Here is an 18434-nt window from a genome sequence, read left to right on the forward strand (position 1 = left end):
ATCTGAAATGTTTCTGTTTTAGTTGACTAACATGTTTTATCGTGAGAGAGTTTAGTCAGCTAAATCTACAGTTGATTTAGTCCATTTTAAAAAGTATTTTGGCGGGCTGTGATGGCGTCATAATTTAGTTTTTAACCATTCACAGTGCACAGCTGGTAAAGCTAAATAGCATTCCATTTTGCTCTGGTTTTGGCTAGATTCAGACAACTTTCTTTTTGTTTTCAGATAATTTGGTTTAGTCACTGGACTAAACTGGAAAACAAAAAGAAAGTTCTGGTGGCTGTGCTTGTGTTCGAGTCCCAGGGCCAACTGGCTGAGGGGACATCTAGGCTTTCACTAGCCGTAAGGAACGCTATCTGGCATCTAGAGGTTCTTCCGTTAATTTACGGTGTCCCTATTCGCCAATAGAAGTAGCCTGGCCCCATGAAAAGAACGGAGTTGTCGTAACTCTGTGTTACTCTATGGCTCTGGAAATTGACAGCCCATTAATTTAACCTGATTCTTGTATTAAACAACATTAAACCCGCTGTTGTAAACTGTACTGTACTGTACTGGACCCTCGTCTGGTTTGACAGACAGGTAGTGTGTGCAGGCTGGGTGGTGTGTGATAATCCGGTTGAAGTATTCCTTCGGTACGGCGACTGCGGCGGCGGGCCCGGGAGAACAATAACGCGACACGAGACAGTATCACGCTAAAGGTTCACAAAGTTTATTACACAAACAGGAACATATATAGAGCTGGATCATAATGACGTGACAACAAGATGAGACATAATAACGTGCCTATACTGCAGCAAGACTGACTGTCGTAGCTTGCATTACTTTGTATCTGTCAAGTTTTTGTTTAATAGAATTCTCAGATCCACCGATAAATATTGTGAAAATAGCCAGACTACGCTTGCAGATTGTCTATTTTCACAATGTCCGCCTCTTTCTTACGTAATATTTCACAATTTGGCATATAACACATCTTAAAAGTAATGAAATTGTCACCGATTAGGAATGTCATTCTAAACAGATTATATGAAAGAACAGGATACAGTATGCGAATGAGTACACAATGCAACATGTTGTTTTTACAATGGTGGCGAGTTGCACATCAACTTGTGTCCTCGTAAAACGCATGTGACCCTGGATCTCACAAACATCACTGAATCGGTCACAGTCACCGACACAGACACAGACACACACACACACACACACACACACACACACACACACACACACACACACACACACACACACACACACACACACACACACAGGGAGAGATTACAACTCAGGACATAAATTGTAATGGGATAGGTGTGCTTGTCCCAGATGATTGACATGGGAAGGCAATAGAACTACCTGACACCTCATCCATCAGAAGTTCAGACATTCCTTCTGTTGTGAAAATGTAACCGAAATAAAGACATGGTATTTTTCTATTGCCTGGCATTGACCTGTGTGAGAGTGACTCTCCCACTACAGGACCCAGAATGCATTGTGAGTCAGTGTCCTCATCACAATAGAAAGACCATGTGAACAAGACAAGACTAAGTGTCAAATAGCATCAAAACAAACGTTAAAATCTGATGTGTTGACGTGGTGGTTCCGTTGCCATGGTGCAGAGGGAATCACTCTATTAGATTGGTGGAAGCTGCGCGCTATCATGGACGACAAGCACTCTAATCCCCATCACACTTGGGAAGGTTGGGAAGTTGAGAAGTTTCAGCAAGATTGGGAAAACAGTTTGACCCTCTCTCCTCATCAGCCATCACTCTTTCTGAATTAATGAATGGTATAAATGTGTGCATTTATATAGCGCCTTTATCCAAGGCGCTTTGCAGAGATTGTGCAATACATTCACCCATTCATACACCGATGGCGGGGGAAACCATGCAAGGCACAATCGAGAGAAATTTGGGGTTTAGTGGGGTTCAAGGATACTTGAGCAAGATACTGCGTGTTTGAACTTGGAACCTTGTATTGGTCACTCTACCCCTGGACCACCGCCAATGAATGAATGAGTGAGAATTGGTGGGTGGATGAATGGGTTAGTTAGTTAATCAATTGCATTAATGAATCAAGTAATTAAATCAGGGTTTGTCCCTTTAATACAGATCAGTTAACAGTACAGTTATGTAATGCTGGGCAATTAACTGAAAATATATCGAAAACAAAATGTAGTAGAACCTCTAATCGACTTAATATCGCTTATGTAGATTAATCGAGATGCAGGGTTTTTTGGGCTACTTTTAAAGTTATGGTAACAGGCCGATGCGACAAATGTGGGGAGTACTGTAAATAAATAAAACGCCCCTAGTTAAAAATCACTATAACGATACGATAGAAAGCAATATATGATTTGTTTTTAACACTCTTTTAATTATCATCATTACAAACTAATAAATGAACCCTTGTAACTAGGGGCGGGGGCATTTTTTTTTACACACAATAAGATGGCTATTTTTGTCTCCGCGCAAGCCTGAAGGCATGGAGATCAGAGAACCTCTGACCCACATTTTTCGCATCGGCCAGCTCTGGCATTTGCAACAATCCGACTGATGCGTGGCTGGTCAAGACTCACCCGTTGCTCCCGACATGGATTGCTGGTTAAAAGTCACCCGTGTCTTCCTACCCAAACCCGGTCCCTAACCCTGGGTATAGGGTTGGGGTTTGGGGTAGGTAGTCTTCCCTGTGAGGTTAGGGTTAGGTTAGGGTTTGGATAAGGTGTCGGACTAATAATGCCTGTGACGGACTGTTAGTATGTCGGAAACCAGAGTAATATAGTAAGAGAGTGGCGACGCTAGCTTTGACTCCCATTGTAACAATGGAATGCTCATTCTATCTCAATGGGATAGTTCCAGCCATAGGAGCAATGTTTGGAACTATATAGCCCATAGGCACCCGCTTTGCAGCGAGATCAAAGCGTGTCGCTACTCTAGTCTCTACACTCTAGTCGGAACAAACGCATGCACCCGTCTACCCCTATCTCTCTCTCTCTCTCTCTCTCTCTCTCTCTCTCTCACACTCACTCACTCACTCACTCACTCACTCACTCACTCACTCACTCACTCACTCACTCACTCACTCACTCACTCACGCACACACACATGTGCACACAAACTATATCTCTATATATACATATCTCTATTTCTCTCACCCACTGTCTTGTCACTCTTTCATTCTCTCTCTCTCTCTCTCTCTCACTGTCACACACACACACACACACACACACACACACACACACACACACACACACACACACACACACACACACACACACACACACACACACACACACACACACACACACACACACACACACAGACAGCGTTTTGTCAGCTCTAATAATAGTTGGTATCAGGTTGTTCTGGGAGAGCTGGGAGGAAGGGAGAGGTGTTTGTTTCTCCCTCTAACTCTTGTGTGTCTGCGTGTAGATCCATTATTCTACCGTTTTCTTTTGTTTTCTTTTGTTGTTCATTGTGCGGAGGATCGAGGTTGTACGTGGCCGAAGGTCGTTGGTGGTCCCTGCAGAGGTCAGAAGGTCATGTATTTGTTATTGATTGTTGATAGATTTTTTTATCAGGTATAGACAGTAACTATAGGTGCAAGCATTCAACTGAGTACTGTATTTATTCAAGTACATTGAACCCAATCAGGGTGGGAACCCCTTTTGGTGTTTTATACTTTAGCTATTGAAAAATAGCATATCTACAAGCTCATAGCTTGTAGATCTGCTGTAGATCTGCTTGTAGATCTGCTGTTTTTGAAAACTCTTGAAAATGTGGCACAAATCTTTGAATATATATTCTTTTCAGTTTTTTAACTCGTATCTTTTCAGATGAGGGTTGGTGGCCAATTACATTTTTGTGGTCCTTGACATGAAATAGTTTGAGAACAACTGATATAGAAACATATATATTTTTTTAGAATCGACCTCAGGTCTAAATTGGTTTTAAGCAGCCTTAAAGGGCCATTCACACTGAGCACTAGAACTACCGTATAACTGCAGCCAGCCAGCGGTGTTGTTGAGCAGCCTGCACCGCTCAGTTCACACAGGTGTGATTTTTAATTACGCATTATTAAATATGTTTCTTTGCACACACACACACACACACACACACACACACACACACACACACACACACACACACACACACACACACACACACACACACACACACACACACACACACACACACACACATTTGAGCTTGTAGATCTTCTATTTTTGGCAAATTGATTATTGTAGATACAATGTAGAGTGACAAATGCACTCTTATTTCAATCAAGTATAGAGGGTTTATGGGTATTCAACTGGCGGCCCCCTGGGGCACCCCCTTGTGGCACCTGGAACAATGGAAAGAAAAGTGATACCATAATGACAGTGCTTTTGGAGAGAAATGAAACAGATTCCAGTCACTTTAGACTAGAGCACTGCATAGTGTGTGAGTGAGTGTGTGAGTGTGTGTGTGTGTGAGTGAGTGAGTCTCTCTCTCCCCAGCTGGTGCTTGTTGACGCTCGTTAATGTCAAGGCAATTATGTCTATACACTGACAAATAGGTCTACTTCGATTCTAAGGTAGCAATAGACATGTTATCCTGCTCATTACTGTGCACAAATGTATACATACATCTTTGTGTTTGAGCACACAATGCATTTTGATTTTGCGCCCCCCCCCCCCCCCCCCCCCCCCCCCTGAATTTGCAGCTCAACAAAAGCTCATTCATCCTACTGTGTGTCAGAGGACAATTTCACGATAAATAATTCAAATATCTGCGATAAAAAAAAAAAAGTATATATATAAACGATAACAACGATTATTGCCCCGTCCCTAATCTGTGGTTCCTCCAGGCTTTTTCCTGGGATTCTCCATTGTTCTACTATAACTACTACGGGGCTCTGCCAGCCAAGGATCCTCTGGTGTTCTGCTGGAGGGTTCTGTTAAGGTCCAAAGGCCTGGAGGGTTCTGTGGGGGTCTAAAGGTCCAGCTGGTCCATCCATGGAGCAGCACCACTGTCCTGACAGCTCCTCTCCCACCGCTGTAGAGGAGCTGTACGCGGAGGAGGAACAAGGTCATTAGACTTGATGGAGCACTTCATTCAGCCTTTTCTCTTCCTGGAAAGTTCTCATGCTATGAGTAAGGGGTGATGTATGGCTGAGACAGGGTGGTTAATCTATCAACGATGACCACTCAGCCATACATTATCCCGCTTTGTACACGGCTACTTAATACATGCCTTAATACATGGCTTAATGCATCGACCCAAAACACAATAAAACGAGGTATTTCCTTGCTTATGGTAATGAAAGTATTCCATAAGTGACGCGCTGGCCGGCAGAATGGATTGAGGAGCATTACACTTCAATGGAAGTTGCTCAGTGGCGTTTTGAAGCACCCGGAAGAATGACAAAGTCTTCCGGGTAGTACCCCCTCGAGCGTTGATATGATTGGCTGGCTCCTATCATAGCACCCCTCGAGCGTTGATATTGGATGGCTCCTATCATAGCACCCCTCGAGCGTTGATATTGGCTGGCTCCTATCATAGTACCCTGATTGGTCGGCTCCTATCATAGCACCGCTCGAGCGTTGATATGATTGGTAGGCTGGCTCCTATCATAGTACCCCTCGAGCGTTGATATGATTTGCTGGCTCCTATCATATCACCCCCGGAGCGTTGATATGATTGGTAGGCTGGCTCCTATCATAGTACCCCTCGAGCGTTGATATGATTGGTTGGCTCCTATCATAGTACCCCTCGAGCGTTGATATGATTGGCTGGCTCCTATCATAGCACCCCTCGAGCGTTGATATTGGCTGGCTCCTATCATAATACCCTGATTGGTCGGCTCCTATCATAGCACCCCTCGAGCGTTGATATGATTGGTTGGCTCCTATCATAGTAACCCTCGAGCGTTGATATGATTGGTTGGCTCCTATCATAGTACCCCTCGAGCGTTGATATGATTGGTTGGCTCCTATCATAGTAACCCTCGAGCGTTGATATGATTGGCTGGCTCCTATCATAGTACGCCTCGAGCGTTGATATGATTGGTTGGCTCCTATCATAGTACCCCTCGCGCTGTTCTTGTGGTACCGCTGCGTCACATTCTACGTCACGATTCATTCATAAATTTAACGTGGGCCAAATGAGCATGACAGCACACCTAGCCGATTTGAGAACGGATTAATCACATTAGAAATATCATCAGTTGTGCTGATCAGTTATTATGGTGGTACTTGGGAGAGCCAAATCATTTCTGAGGTTGGTACTTCAGTATAAAAAGGTTGGGAAGTTTGGGAACCAATGCTTTAACTGATAAATACTATGTAAATGATCAACACGTTGCAGATGAGATGGAGGTACTGAAACAGGATGGAGATCAGGTGTCATCTGCTGCTCATCAGGAGGTGAAAGCTGTGGTCCAGGACCCAGGTAGGGCCGTTCCTGGAACGGACTGACCTGGTGTGGAATGGAATGGAATGATTCGGGGCTTAGATTGTAATGCAATGGAAATATATTTGAAGTGGACTCACTGGAATGCATGAGAATGCTTGGATTGGTTTGAATTGATTTGGCTTAGCTTGGACTTGCACTGGAAGGGCTTGGGTTTTTGGTTTCAATTGTGATATTGATTCGCGGTATTGTATGGAGTGTGCGACGTGCGTGTGTCTGTGTGTGTTGCGTGCATGCCCTGGTCTACACCAGGGCTTCTCAATGTGCTTGGCACCCTTGTGTGCCTTATTGCTGCAAGTTAAAATGTTTTTCAAAATAGTAAAAAGAAAAGAGGTAAGGCAACGGCAAAAGTAGGGCCTCAAATGTCTTCCACAAAAATATAGAAGATCTACAAGCTCACAACGCATCACAACAGATCGGCTATTTTTGGTGAATGTTACCTGTGGATGAAGAGGTTATTTATTTACAGCAGTGGTTTTCAACCCTTTTCACATCAAGGTCCTTTATTTATTCAGCATTTGAGCCACGGACCACCATTTGATGAGATTTAGACTCTCAGACTCTCAGGTCGTCGTTGGATAAGATTTTGTCTACAATTCCATGCTTTTGGTTGAAGTTGACCAAAATAACAATTCTTCTACAATACCTCTAATTGTGTAGACTTCTTGTAAAGGAAGTAATGCAAATGTTTAACATTAAATTAACTCTTGAGTGCGTAAAATGACGGCTCCATTTGGTTTCATTTTACACTCTCAAGAGTTAAAGATCTAATAAGGGTCCATTTGGTTTAACAACTCTCCATCATTTAGCTGGGGACCACCTGGAACCCCCTCAATAACCCCTGGTTGAAAACCACTGATTTACAGGGATGACCTGAGGCAGAGGTTTGAGGTTTGGCATGGACTGGTTTGGTGGATTTGGTGGTTTGAATTGATTACAAAATGGATTGGATTGGTAGATTGGATTGGCATGCTGTGTTTTAACGAGGCTATCATGCGATCCGGCAGCAGATGGAATAATGGCTTTGACGGTAATCTGTGACGTACGGTCGCAACAACATACCTTATACAATTCACCATTTGTCAGCCTTCTGATTGGTCCCTGACTGACTAACCAGCAGGCTCATTCTGTCTTGTTCCGCCCTGATTCCGTTTATGTTGAATTTGCTAAAACAAACGATGATATGCCCAAAACAAACGATGATATTCCCAGTCAGTCATCCCATTCTGCACCTGTGATGTTCCTTTTTACTGACACAAAGTTTAAAATAACAATTGAATGCACAGCATATCAATACGAAGCAACTGAAAAAACACGTTATAGTAGTGGTAGTGGATGGAGAGAAAGGATTTTTGTCCAACCACGAAACGGCAACCAATGGGTGCGAAGAGGGGCACAACCACGGGCAGGACTTGACAAAGGGTGAATTGGGGCGGACACATTTAGTCTGCATGTAGCCTATATGAGAGTATATTTGTGTCAAAGGTCATGTCTCACCTATAGAAACAGAATCGGACACAAACGTTTACCTGACGGTGGTCAAGATTCAATTTATCCCCTGAGCGAGCAGCCAGGCTCTATTAGCTCAATGGTCAGGCATAGACCAGGTTCAAATCTGGGCTAAACGTAAATGAAGACCCCTGATCTATTTGTGTGAGCTATGTTGTTCATTTGGCACTGTGCTCTATATGCCAACCAATCACCTGTTCACTACCATTCTCCCTCTGTATCGGGGTCATGTTAGCTCTCTGTTGATTGGTCATGCTGACATAGTTGTCATATCAGTCATTGCATATGTCATTGCGCACACACACACACACACACACACACACACACACACACACACACACACACACACACACACACACACACACACACACACGCATGCGCATGCATGCACGCACGCACGCGCACAGTCAGATGTCACTGATCCATCAAAAACCTGCTGTTATGGTACCTTTCTTTGTCAGATTTGTGAATGCTGTAGAGTGTAGACTCTAATTAATTCGCATGACAATAAGTAAAGTTTGCTCTCCTTTAGTCATAGTCTTTTGAATAAAACTCCAATTTAGTCATATTTCAGACAGTTATCTGAAATGTTTTTGTTTTAGTTGACTATCATGTTTTATCGTGAGAGTTTAGTCGGCTAAATCTACAGTTGATTTAGTCAATTTAAAAAAAAAGTATTTTGGCGGGCTGTGATGGTGTCATAATACCTGATTTATTGTTAGCTGTTTGCCGAAAATAGTCAAATTACAAGCTCACAATGTGTCAAGCTTGTAGATGGGCTATTTTAAGAGCGTGACACCCATGTGTAGCCAAGCATGAAATGACTTGTCTTAGTTCTACTTGATCTCTCTAGTGGAGACTAGATCCAATGGATCTGACCTGGTCCTCACACACACACAGTCACGCACGCACTTACGTATACCCACACACACAGAATGACGTGCGAGGTCGCGTGCACGGCTGCACACATTCACCTGGGTGACGGCAGACTGCTGGGGCGAGTGATTTTGGCATGGGGGGGTCAGATCAACATATGGAATGGATTCTGTACTGGCCATATATGGAGCGTGTCTTGGAGTGTACAGGGTTTGATGAGATCAGATCAAGTATGGGTGGGGTCGGATCTGAACATATGGAATGTCAGAACAGGTCAGCTCCATATATGGAGATCTAATGGTTTGAGGTCAGATGTAGAGTTGCTGGCCGGCTCCATGTATGCAGATCTAGGTGATGATCCAGTCTTCTCCATGTATGGCTATCCAGGGTTTGATGAGGTCAGTGTCGTGATCTTCATATATGGAGAGTGGCGTGACATGTCACGAGGTGTGATGTCACGAGGCGTCACCATATATGGAGGTGTGACGTCACAAGGCATGACCATATATGGAGGCGTTGGGTGGAAGACTAACTGACGGACAAGAGACGCATGTTTCCATGGTAAAGGACATTTAGGGACACATTTAGGGTAGTTATGGACACAGGATGACACCCAATACCTGCTTTCACGTGTGTGTGTGTGTGTGTGTGTGTGTGTGTGTGTGTGTGTGTGTGTGTGTGTGCGTGTGTGCGTGCATGCGTGCGTGTGTGAGAACCAGGTCACCTTATGTAACACTAGGCAGTGGCTTCAGATTTTCAGATCATCACAATGGCAGGGAAACCCCCTCACACATGCGCACACACACATGCGCGCACACACACACACACACACACACACACACACACACACACACACACACACACACACACACACACACACACACACACACACACACACACACACACACAAACAAACAAACCTGGTGGTCACCAGTTTAGGCTTTGAGTGCCAATTCTCCCATTATAAAGAGAGAAATAATTTGTAATTCTATTATGCATGTAATGTGCATGTCATCACCTGTACACCAGATTAGAGACATTTTCAAAATATGGATAGATTTTATTTATTTTTATTCCCAAGGGAAGACGTCTTGTCGTCCGTGGCATCCGGTACTTAATTGGCAATTAGACGTTTAGATGTTTATGGCTACCAAACAGTTTAAATAGTCTACTATTAATCAATGCTGTTTTATCGCAAAATGTGTATACTGTATGTCAATGAGGAACATACCTTGACATAGCATCCGGTATTTTTAATGATCAATTTCTTCTCTAGTCAATGAGAGCAACTGCTTTTAATTTCTCGCCCGGCGTTTGCTTTACGTCTTGGCGAGGTAACTGCACAACCCAAAGCTCTACCATCCAAATATAGCGTCAGGCGGAACCTGGATATAGAGTCAAGCAATTGGAAATGGGTCTGACATTAAACATTGTAAATGCAACTCTGCCCTTCATGCCTTCAGTACTTGACTGAAGGCAACTTGACTACCGGTAATTATCTCAAAAACGTGAGCAACACCCACAGCCAAAATACTAGAGGGAGCGTGAACATTGATCTGGTGCCACCCACTTTTAGAACAAATGGGTAAATTCACCTTCCACAAGCACTGCCACTCAGCTGTGGAATGCCCCTGACCCTTTCCCTCAAAGCAAGCACATCACTGGCTTCCTTTAAAACAGGCCTGAACATGTACCTGTCAGCAGGTCAAAAGGAGAGGAGATGATGATCCCCCTTCCGACTACTAGATTTTATGTTTTGAGAGATTTTATTTATTTATTTTGTAGTCTTTATTGTGTGTGAGTTATAGGACCCGAATGGAAACAAGACCGCAAGGTATTTCTTTGGTGGACCAAGGTCTTTCTTTGGTGGACCAAATGCTTGACTGTACCCTGTGCCTTGACCATGTCAGTGGGGAGGAAAAGAGAGACAGATGTAGTACAAGCAACAGCAATGGCAATGCTCAGTCAGAACGGAATAGAATGGAAGCGATAACAAGCAGATATAATGATAGTGTAACAGCAGTCCACCGTCCATACAATCGTACGGACAGTCAACGGTGTGACGACGACATTCTAATGTATATTTTACTCTGGATACTAAACCAGTGACATACGCATGATGTGTCTACAGTTTACAGGCAATTTTGTGCTCATCATTCTGGAAATAAAGCCCAATTTTTGCTTAGTCACATACCAGCTTGTGGTTAGAGTGTCCGCCCTGAGACTAGGAGGTCGGGGTTCAATCCCCGGGCCGGGTCATACCAAAGACTGTAAAAATGGGACCCAGTGCCTCCCTGCTTGACACTCGGCATCAAGGGTTGGATTGGGGGTAAGTCCCTGCGACATACTAGCGTCATGTCCAGGGGGTGTACTTGTATATCAAGCTGCCTCACGCTACAGAAACCGGAGATAGGCTCCTGCCCTATGGGCCCCATGGCTCGACAAGGCTTCTTTGCTTAGTCACACGCAGGTTTGACATTCACATTTCACACACAGCGGAAAGGACATGTAGATGTCTGTCTGTCTGTCTCTGTCTGTCTATCTCTCTCTGTGGAGTGTATAAATTAAGTGGTTTAAACTTGACTCTCTTTGTCTGTGTGTCTGTCCCTGTCTTTCATGTGTCTCTATCTATTCTATACCCTATCTCTCTCCTCTGTCTATCTGTATGTCCCTCCAGATGTGAAGTCCTCTACAGAGGTGAAGAATGGGAGACACACGGAGCCCAGAGAGACGTCCCCAGCTGTCCCCAATAAGTCGTCAGTGCTGTCCTGGTTCCTGGTCCTGTCCCTGCTGGGCGTGTGGAGCTCCGTGGCCGTGGTTTACTTTGACGTGGTCGACTACAACAGCGTCATAGGTCAGTGGCTCCCACACTTTTTCATGTCAAGGACCCCCAAATTAGCCCACGGACCCCCATTTGAAAAATATATGCCAGGGACCCGCATGAGAGAAGATTTTTACGGCTCTAGCAGTGATTTTAATTTCAAGGACCCTCAGTTTGACATGCATTAGTCTACGGACCCCCCATTTAATGTAATTTCTATTTCTGGGACCCCCGCGGTGAGTGACTCATATAGGTCACTCTGATCGTGACAAATCATGACGACAAACACAATATTTGGGGGCCGAACAATAAAAGGTCAGCGTACATTTTTTTTTATTTCTTTCTCTCTCCGTTTGCATCTCTGTGGTAACGCCATTACATTCTCACTGGCTATGACTGGTTATGACTGGCTATGACTGGTTACATTCTCACTGGCTATGACTGGTTATGACTGGCTATAACTGGTTACATTCTCACTGGCTATGACTTGTTATGACTGGCTATGACTGGTTACATTCTCACTGGCTATGACTGGTTACATTCTCATGACTGGTTTTCAATGTTCAGGAAGGGCTCGTTTTGCACATACAGTAACGCCACGAATCAGGAACCCAGTGTCCAATGAGGCTACACTAAACTTTGCACACACACACACACACACACACACACACACACACACACACACACACACACACACACTGCCGGTAACCAATGAACAACCTCCACCCCAAGTGTTTCAAATTGGTGGCGTTTTAACAGCCCACTTCATTTTGGCCTTTAGAGCGTCACAGCGTTTATTTAAAGACCTTTAAGCCCCGGACACAGCCGAGTTGACAAGTCATGACAATAAACATTCTTTTTTTGACAAATAATTAGAAAGAAGGTCAGGGTAACACTTTATTTATTTATGTTTTTCTTCTTTCTAATTATTTGTGACTGGGGCTGACAGAAAGAGGGTCTCATTTTGTCATTTTTCAGTACAGTACAGATTTTTCAGTGGCGCGCTACGAGCTTGTAGGTCTGCTATTTTTGAAAAATCGAATAACGACTGACATAGAAACATAGCTTTTTCAGAAAACTGTCAGGATGTAGAAGACATTTGTAGAATCTGATCTCAGGTCAGAATGGGTTTTAAATTCTGCGTGCCCTGGGTAGGCAACCTGGCCTGGTGCTGCACTCTGAGGACCACAAGGTCTTTACAGTTTGAAGCGGGTCGGTTGGCCTGTTCTCAACATGCAGTGAAATGCAGAAGTGCGTGACTGCTGTGACAGACGGAACACGTTTGATGTCTGGCATTGGTTGAGACACAGGAACCATCTCCAACCACAGGAAACGCACACACACACACACACACACACACACACACACACACACACACACACACACACACACACACACACACACACACACACACACACACACAGAGAGGGAGAGAGAGATTGTACCTCATTTGTTAAAATGACGTGCTGATATCTGCTACTGTGATGTCTGCTTCTAAAGCCAGCTGCTTCTAATTATTTTTCTTTCTTTCTTTCTTTCTTTCTTTCTTTCTTTCTTTTTTTCTTTCTTTCTTTCTTTCTTTCTTTCTTTCTTTCTTTCTTTCTTTCTTTCTTTCTTTCTTTCTTTCTTTCTTTCTTTCTTTCTTTCTTTCTTTCTTTCTGCGTTAACCCGGCGTGCAGCCAGAGCCAAGGAGTTCCGTGTGAACTTCTCTGAGGTTCTGCAAGGTAGGGGCAAGCACACACTTGCTCACATGCACGCTCGCACCCACACACACACACGCTCGCATGCACGCTCTCATGTACACACACACACACGTGAACGCACGCACGCACGCACACACACACACACACACACACACACACACACACACACACACACACACACACACACACACACACACACACACACACACACACACACGCACACATGGTTTCGTTTGTAGTGTGTTTCCAACGTGTTAGTAAAACCCTCCTCCTCCCGTCTCCATCTCCTCTCTGTATAGGCAAACTGTCGGTCTACGATGCAGACGGGGATGGAGACTTTGACGTGGAGGATGCTAAAGTTCTACTTGGCAAGTACACCTGTCTGTCTGTCTGTCTGTCTGTCTGTCTGATGCATTCCATCCCCGGGCCTATTTTTTTTATCTAATATCCAATACATCCTGTAATGGTTTTAGAGGTACAAGCCCCGGAACTTATATCTGGAGAACGGAGGACGGACCAAGGATGTTCTTCATTGTGCTGTGATCGAAGCTGGAACAATCTTTAACCTCAAAATGAAAGGGGGAAATTATATAATCAAAAATAATCTATTTGTTATCTGTTTAACCCATTCTGGGCGGGAACCCCTTTTGGTGTTTCAAGCATTATGTTATGCTTTAGCTACGTACAAGCTCATAGCGCGGCACTCTGTGCCGCACTATGAGCTTGTACGTAGGTCTGCTATTTTTTTTAAATTGGGAAAATGCGGCACAAGTCTTTGAATATATATTCTTTCAGAGCATTTTAACTCAAATCTTTGCTTCTGAGGGGTTCCTTTCACTTGAGGTGAAACCATAGACTGTAAAAAAATATGGACAAAGCGTTCCCCGGGTCTAACATGGACGTAAAATGAAGCCTGTTATTCCTGCACTATAAGTCGCCATCTTTCTAGATCCGTTTGGGCCCAGCTGGCCATTGGCTGGCTCCGTTTTGGCCCAGCTGGCCATTGGCTGGCCCAGACACGAGGCGGGACTTCCCCCCTTCTTCTCCGTTGGTTTTTATTTTGACTCGAGTGGGAGGGGAATCCCGATCATAGACTGTAACGGAAGCCACGCCCCTCAGAACATGCGCGACTTTATGTTCATTATTTTAATAAATGGGACCATAATTTTCCAAAAAGAATATTATGACATTAGAAATGAGACTTTAAACTAGTGACTGGAAGCAGAAAGTATTCATGACCATGTTTATTAAGATAATACAGTCTAGTTGAAGTTGGGCCCAAATACATGGACTTCTATGGGGCTATGGGTTTTTCTGGGTCCACAACAGGCCATTATATGAACTTTCAGGAGTTTCAGGCTTCACAAAATATCTGTCTGACTGCCCCCCTGGGTGAAACTGTTTGAGGACGACTGTCATGGAAACATGGGTTTTTTCCGAAATCTGATTTAGAAGGCATTTGTAGAATCGTCTTCAGGTCTAAATGGGTTAAATCATATTCATTCATTTCCCTGCCTGCATTCAGTTGTTTTTCCACCTATATACCGTACCTTTGGAACATGATAGAATGTTCTGCCCTCAAACGCCGGCTACACCACCCGATTCAGCTGGACCTGTTCTCATTTTGAATCCATCAAAGTGAGGTTGTGTGATGAATGATTAAAAAGCGCATGCTTTCTAAGCGCCGACTACCAAGCTAGGGAGCGAGTCTGGTTACTGTGTGTGTGTGTGTGTGTCTTTGGTGTGAAGTCTTGTGTTTACAGCGAGGCAGCTGATGTATCCATCGTCGTAGGATGGTTTCCGCGTGGCAAAACTAATCTACAAGCCCACAATGCGTTGCATCAGCGATGCGTTGTGGACTTGCAGATTGACACAACCACCATACTGTATTATGATGAAGTAAAGCGCTGGGGGTGTGGGGGACTTCTATCAGACGTCTGAATGAAAACTAAACTATGACGACTAAAACTAAGACTAAAGGGCAGTCCATACTGTCTCCGACCACCGAACTTTTCGCCGGAAAGCTCCGGTACAACTACAACATCATTTCCGACGAAAGGTTCGGTGGTCGGAGACCGTATGGACTGCCCTTAAATGTATTGACAATTTTGTCAACCGATACTAAAATGTTAGGAAGGGACTAGTGGACAAGAGATCCAGTATAAGTCATTTTACACTTGGTTGCATGCTGAAAATAGCCAATCTACAAGCTCACCTGCGACGCGTTGTAGATCGGCTATTTTCAACAATGTGTACAATGAGCCATTAGGACACCCATCAAGGCCCGTCAAAATACTTCTTAGTTGACTAAATCAACTATAGATTTAGTCGACTAAAATTGTATGACATTTAGTCGACCAAAACTAGACTAACACTATAACATTCAAGGTGACTAAAATATGACTAAAACTAAATTGAGTTTTGTTCCAAAGACTATGACTAAACTAGAAATGTGTTGCCAAAAACAACACTGGTTGGTGGTTAATTATATTCAGTGTCAACAGCAGCTGTATGTCATGTGACATGGAGACCACGTTATTGGTAAGAAATATACACCAGTTCATGTATAATTGTTTTCCAGCGTGTATACATACTGTACGTACAGTACAGCCGGTTGTACATGGTGTGGTTCTATGTCGGCAGTAAACCCTGCAAGGCAGAAAGACGTGAACCCATTTAGACCTGCGGACGCATCCATGTCACCTTATAGCTTTTAGCCACTTTAAAACCCATTTTGGGCGGGAACCCCTTTTGGTGAAAAATAGCAGATCTACAAGCTCAAGCTACGAGCTTCTAGGTCTGCTATCTTTGAAAAATCTGACATAGAAACATCGCTTTTTCAGAAAACTGTCAGGATGTAGAAGACATTTTTAGAATCTGATCTCAGGTCAAAATGGGTTAAACTTTAGCGGCTTTAAAATAGCTTGTAGATCTGCTATTTTTGAAAGATCCTGTGAAAACATGTTCAAATCTTTGAATATCTATTCTTTCACAGCGAATGTTTTTAACTCAAATCTTTGTTTCTGGGGGAGGTCCCTGGAACAACATATTTTCCTCTCTTTTCTCTTTTTACCTCCTTTCATGATTTATTTATATATATATATATATATATATATATATATATATATATATATATAAATAGAAGTGCATATCTGTAGTCTGTACGTCTCTAAATGTTCTGATGAATTGAAAAGGGTGGACCCTGTTGTAAACAAGTGTAATGCTTTATCAGTGTGTCGTCCACATGCAGTAACAGTCTTTGTATTGAGTTGTGCTTTTCATGGGAAATGTATCCATTCTGCAAACTGTACTTCAATCAATCAATCAATCAATCAATCAATCAATCAATAAGAGCAAACATTGTGTAAACATGGCAAAAATGTTCAGTAACTAGTAACTACAGTATGTTCAGTGGCATTTGGTTTTAAACGTCTCGTTGTTGGAGGCAGACAGACAGACAGACAGGCAGACAGACAGACAGACAGGCGGTGAGTGTGTGTGACATGTTGTTGGTCAGAGAGACTTGAACTCACACCTTTTCTCTCTTCCCTCTCCTTCACATCATTGTGATTTGGTTTTGTCTTGTTTCATTTGGTTGTGTATCGTTTCATCCGCCCTCCATCGCTCCTCCCCATTATTTATTTACTTTCCCATCCGTCACCAACTTCCTGCTTGAGGCTCCTCCCCTCTCCTTCCTTCCTTCCCTCTTTCCTTCCTTCCTTCCTTCCTTCCTTCCTTCCTTCCTTCATTTTCCATCTCTCGCTCTCTCTCTCTCTCTCTCTCTCTCTCTCTCTCTCTCTCTCTCTCTCTCTACCTCTCTCTCTCTCTCTCTCTCTCTCTCTCTCTCTCGCCCCAGGCCTGAACAAAGATGGCGGCGGTAGCGACAATGGCGAGTCACTAGAGGAGGTTCTTGACATTTTAGCCGAGGAGGGCTCCGATTGGTTCTTTGGCTTCTTCACCTTCCTGTATGAGCTGGTTGCTCCGCCCATAGAGGCGGAGCTTGGTGGTGAGGAGGAGGCGGGGCCTCCCGAGGAAGGTGACTCTGTGGACGGGGTCACGCTGGACTTCCGCAACCAATAGCAGAGCAGAACCGATGCTCCCCCGAGCCCCGGCAGCCAATAGCGAGGCCCCTCTAATATGGAAGCGATTGGGGGACTGGTAATCGGAGCGGACGATTAGCCGGTTGTTTGTGTTGTCATGGAGACAGAACTCACTTATTCAGATTCAGATTATTATTCTTATAAAAAGACACAGAGAAAAAACAACTACCTGATGTCATTATTTCATTTGCCCTGTCTGGACCAATCAGGAAGCAGGATGGTCCCTCTGGTCCAATCATGAAGCAGGACGGTCACATAATAGTCTTGCGTTGCTGGTTAAAGTTTGGATTTATCGAGAGGCCGGGGGACAAAAAGCTCCTCATTGGCTGACACTGATTGGCTGGAGAGATAGTTATCAATCAACGTAATCAGTTGGAGAGAGAGCTATCAATCAAGGTGATCAGTCGGTTGAGGATGTCGGATGCTTAGAGAAGATGATCCAGACTCCTAGATGAAGACAGTCACTTTACATTGATATAATGCTGATAGGACCAGCCCTAGTTCAAAGATAATCATTTCTTACGTCCCAATGATGTAATTCTGGCCAACTAATGTCTGTCTATCTGTCTGTCTGTGCACTGAGGTATCTTTACTGTGTTTTTTTTTAGCTTTATATTAAATTATAAGTACCGCATTTTTGTAACACCGTTATTTCCGGCAGTAACTCGTACTGTAAATGCATTATTATTTTTTAAGATTCAGAAACTCGGTTACCGTTAGTACATGTTCTGTTCTTTTTCATGTAGTCTCGGCTACGGAGACTGTGAAGAACGTGAGTCTATGTTTTCACGCAGCTGCCTGCAGTGTAGCGTGGCGGAGACACGCGCTGCAGTGTTGTTATACTGAACAAGATTGTCATGGTGTCGGCAGAGGTTCTCCAAATAGGCTATACAGTGCCACAATATAGTCCCGCTGCTTCATTTTTGTCGTCGAGCACGAAGAAAAGAACGTTTCAATGTAAAGTCGTGTGACTAACCGT

General features: G+C 43.8%; 2 protein-coding genes across 7 annotated transcripts in view; both read left to right on the plus strand.

The window, feature by feature from the left end:
- Positions 1-18434, plus strand: part of LOC310868172 (aspartyl/asparaginyl beta-hydroxylase-like) — a 49984-nt gene that overhangs the window by 1798 nt on the left and 29752 nt on the right. For 2 of the 6 annotated variants that reach the window (XM_083778445.1, XM_083778448.1), the window contains exons 1-6: positions 3333-3524; positions 4843-5063; positions 6342-6425; positions 11509-11685; positions 13332-13376; positions 13655-13723. In XM_083778445.1, the coding sequence (XP_083634571.1) occupies positions 4991-5063; positions 6342-6425; positions 11509-11685; positions 13332-13376; positions 13655-13723 (448 nt within the window). In that variant the 5' untranslated portion in view covers positions 3333-3524; positions 4843-4990. Of the gene's footprint in view, positions 1-3332; positions 3533-4842; positions 5064-6341; positions 6426-11508; positions 11686-13331; positions 13377-13654; positions 13724-18434 lie in introns of those variants that run through there. The other 4 variants (XM_083778446.1, XM_083778447.1, XM_083778449.1 and 1 more) reach the window with 4 other exon arrangements.
- The window catches only part of LOC310868116 (uncharacterized protein), a gene marked incomplete at its 5' end in the record, with an annotated part of 9684 nt that continues 7225 nt past the window's right edge, over positions 15976-18434 (plus strand). Inside the window, 2 exons of the mRNA XM_083778378.1 lie at positions 15976-16021; positions 17212-17391. Of these exons, the coding sequence (XP_083634504.1) occupies positions 15976-16021; positions 17212-17391 (226 nt within the window). The remainder of the gene's footprint in view (positions 16022-17211; positions 17392-18434) is intronic.

The sequence above is a fragment of the Protomyctophum parallelum genome (assembly GCF_964188405.1).
Source record: "Protomyctophum parallelum genome assembly, chromosome: 12".
In the NCBI taxonomy this organism is placed as follows: Eukaryota; Metazoa; Chordata; class Actinopteri; order Myctophiformes; family Myctophidae; genus Protomyctophum; species Protomyctophum parallelum.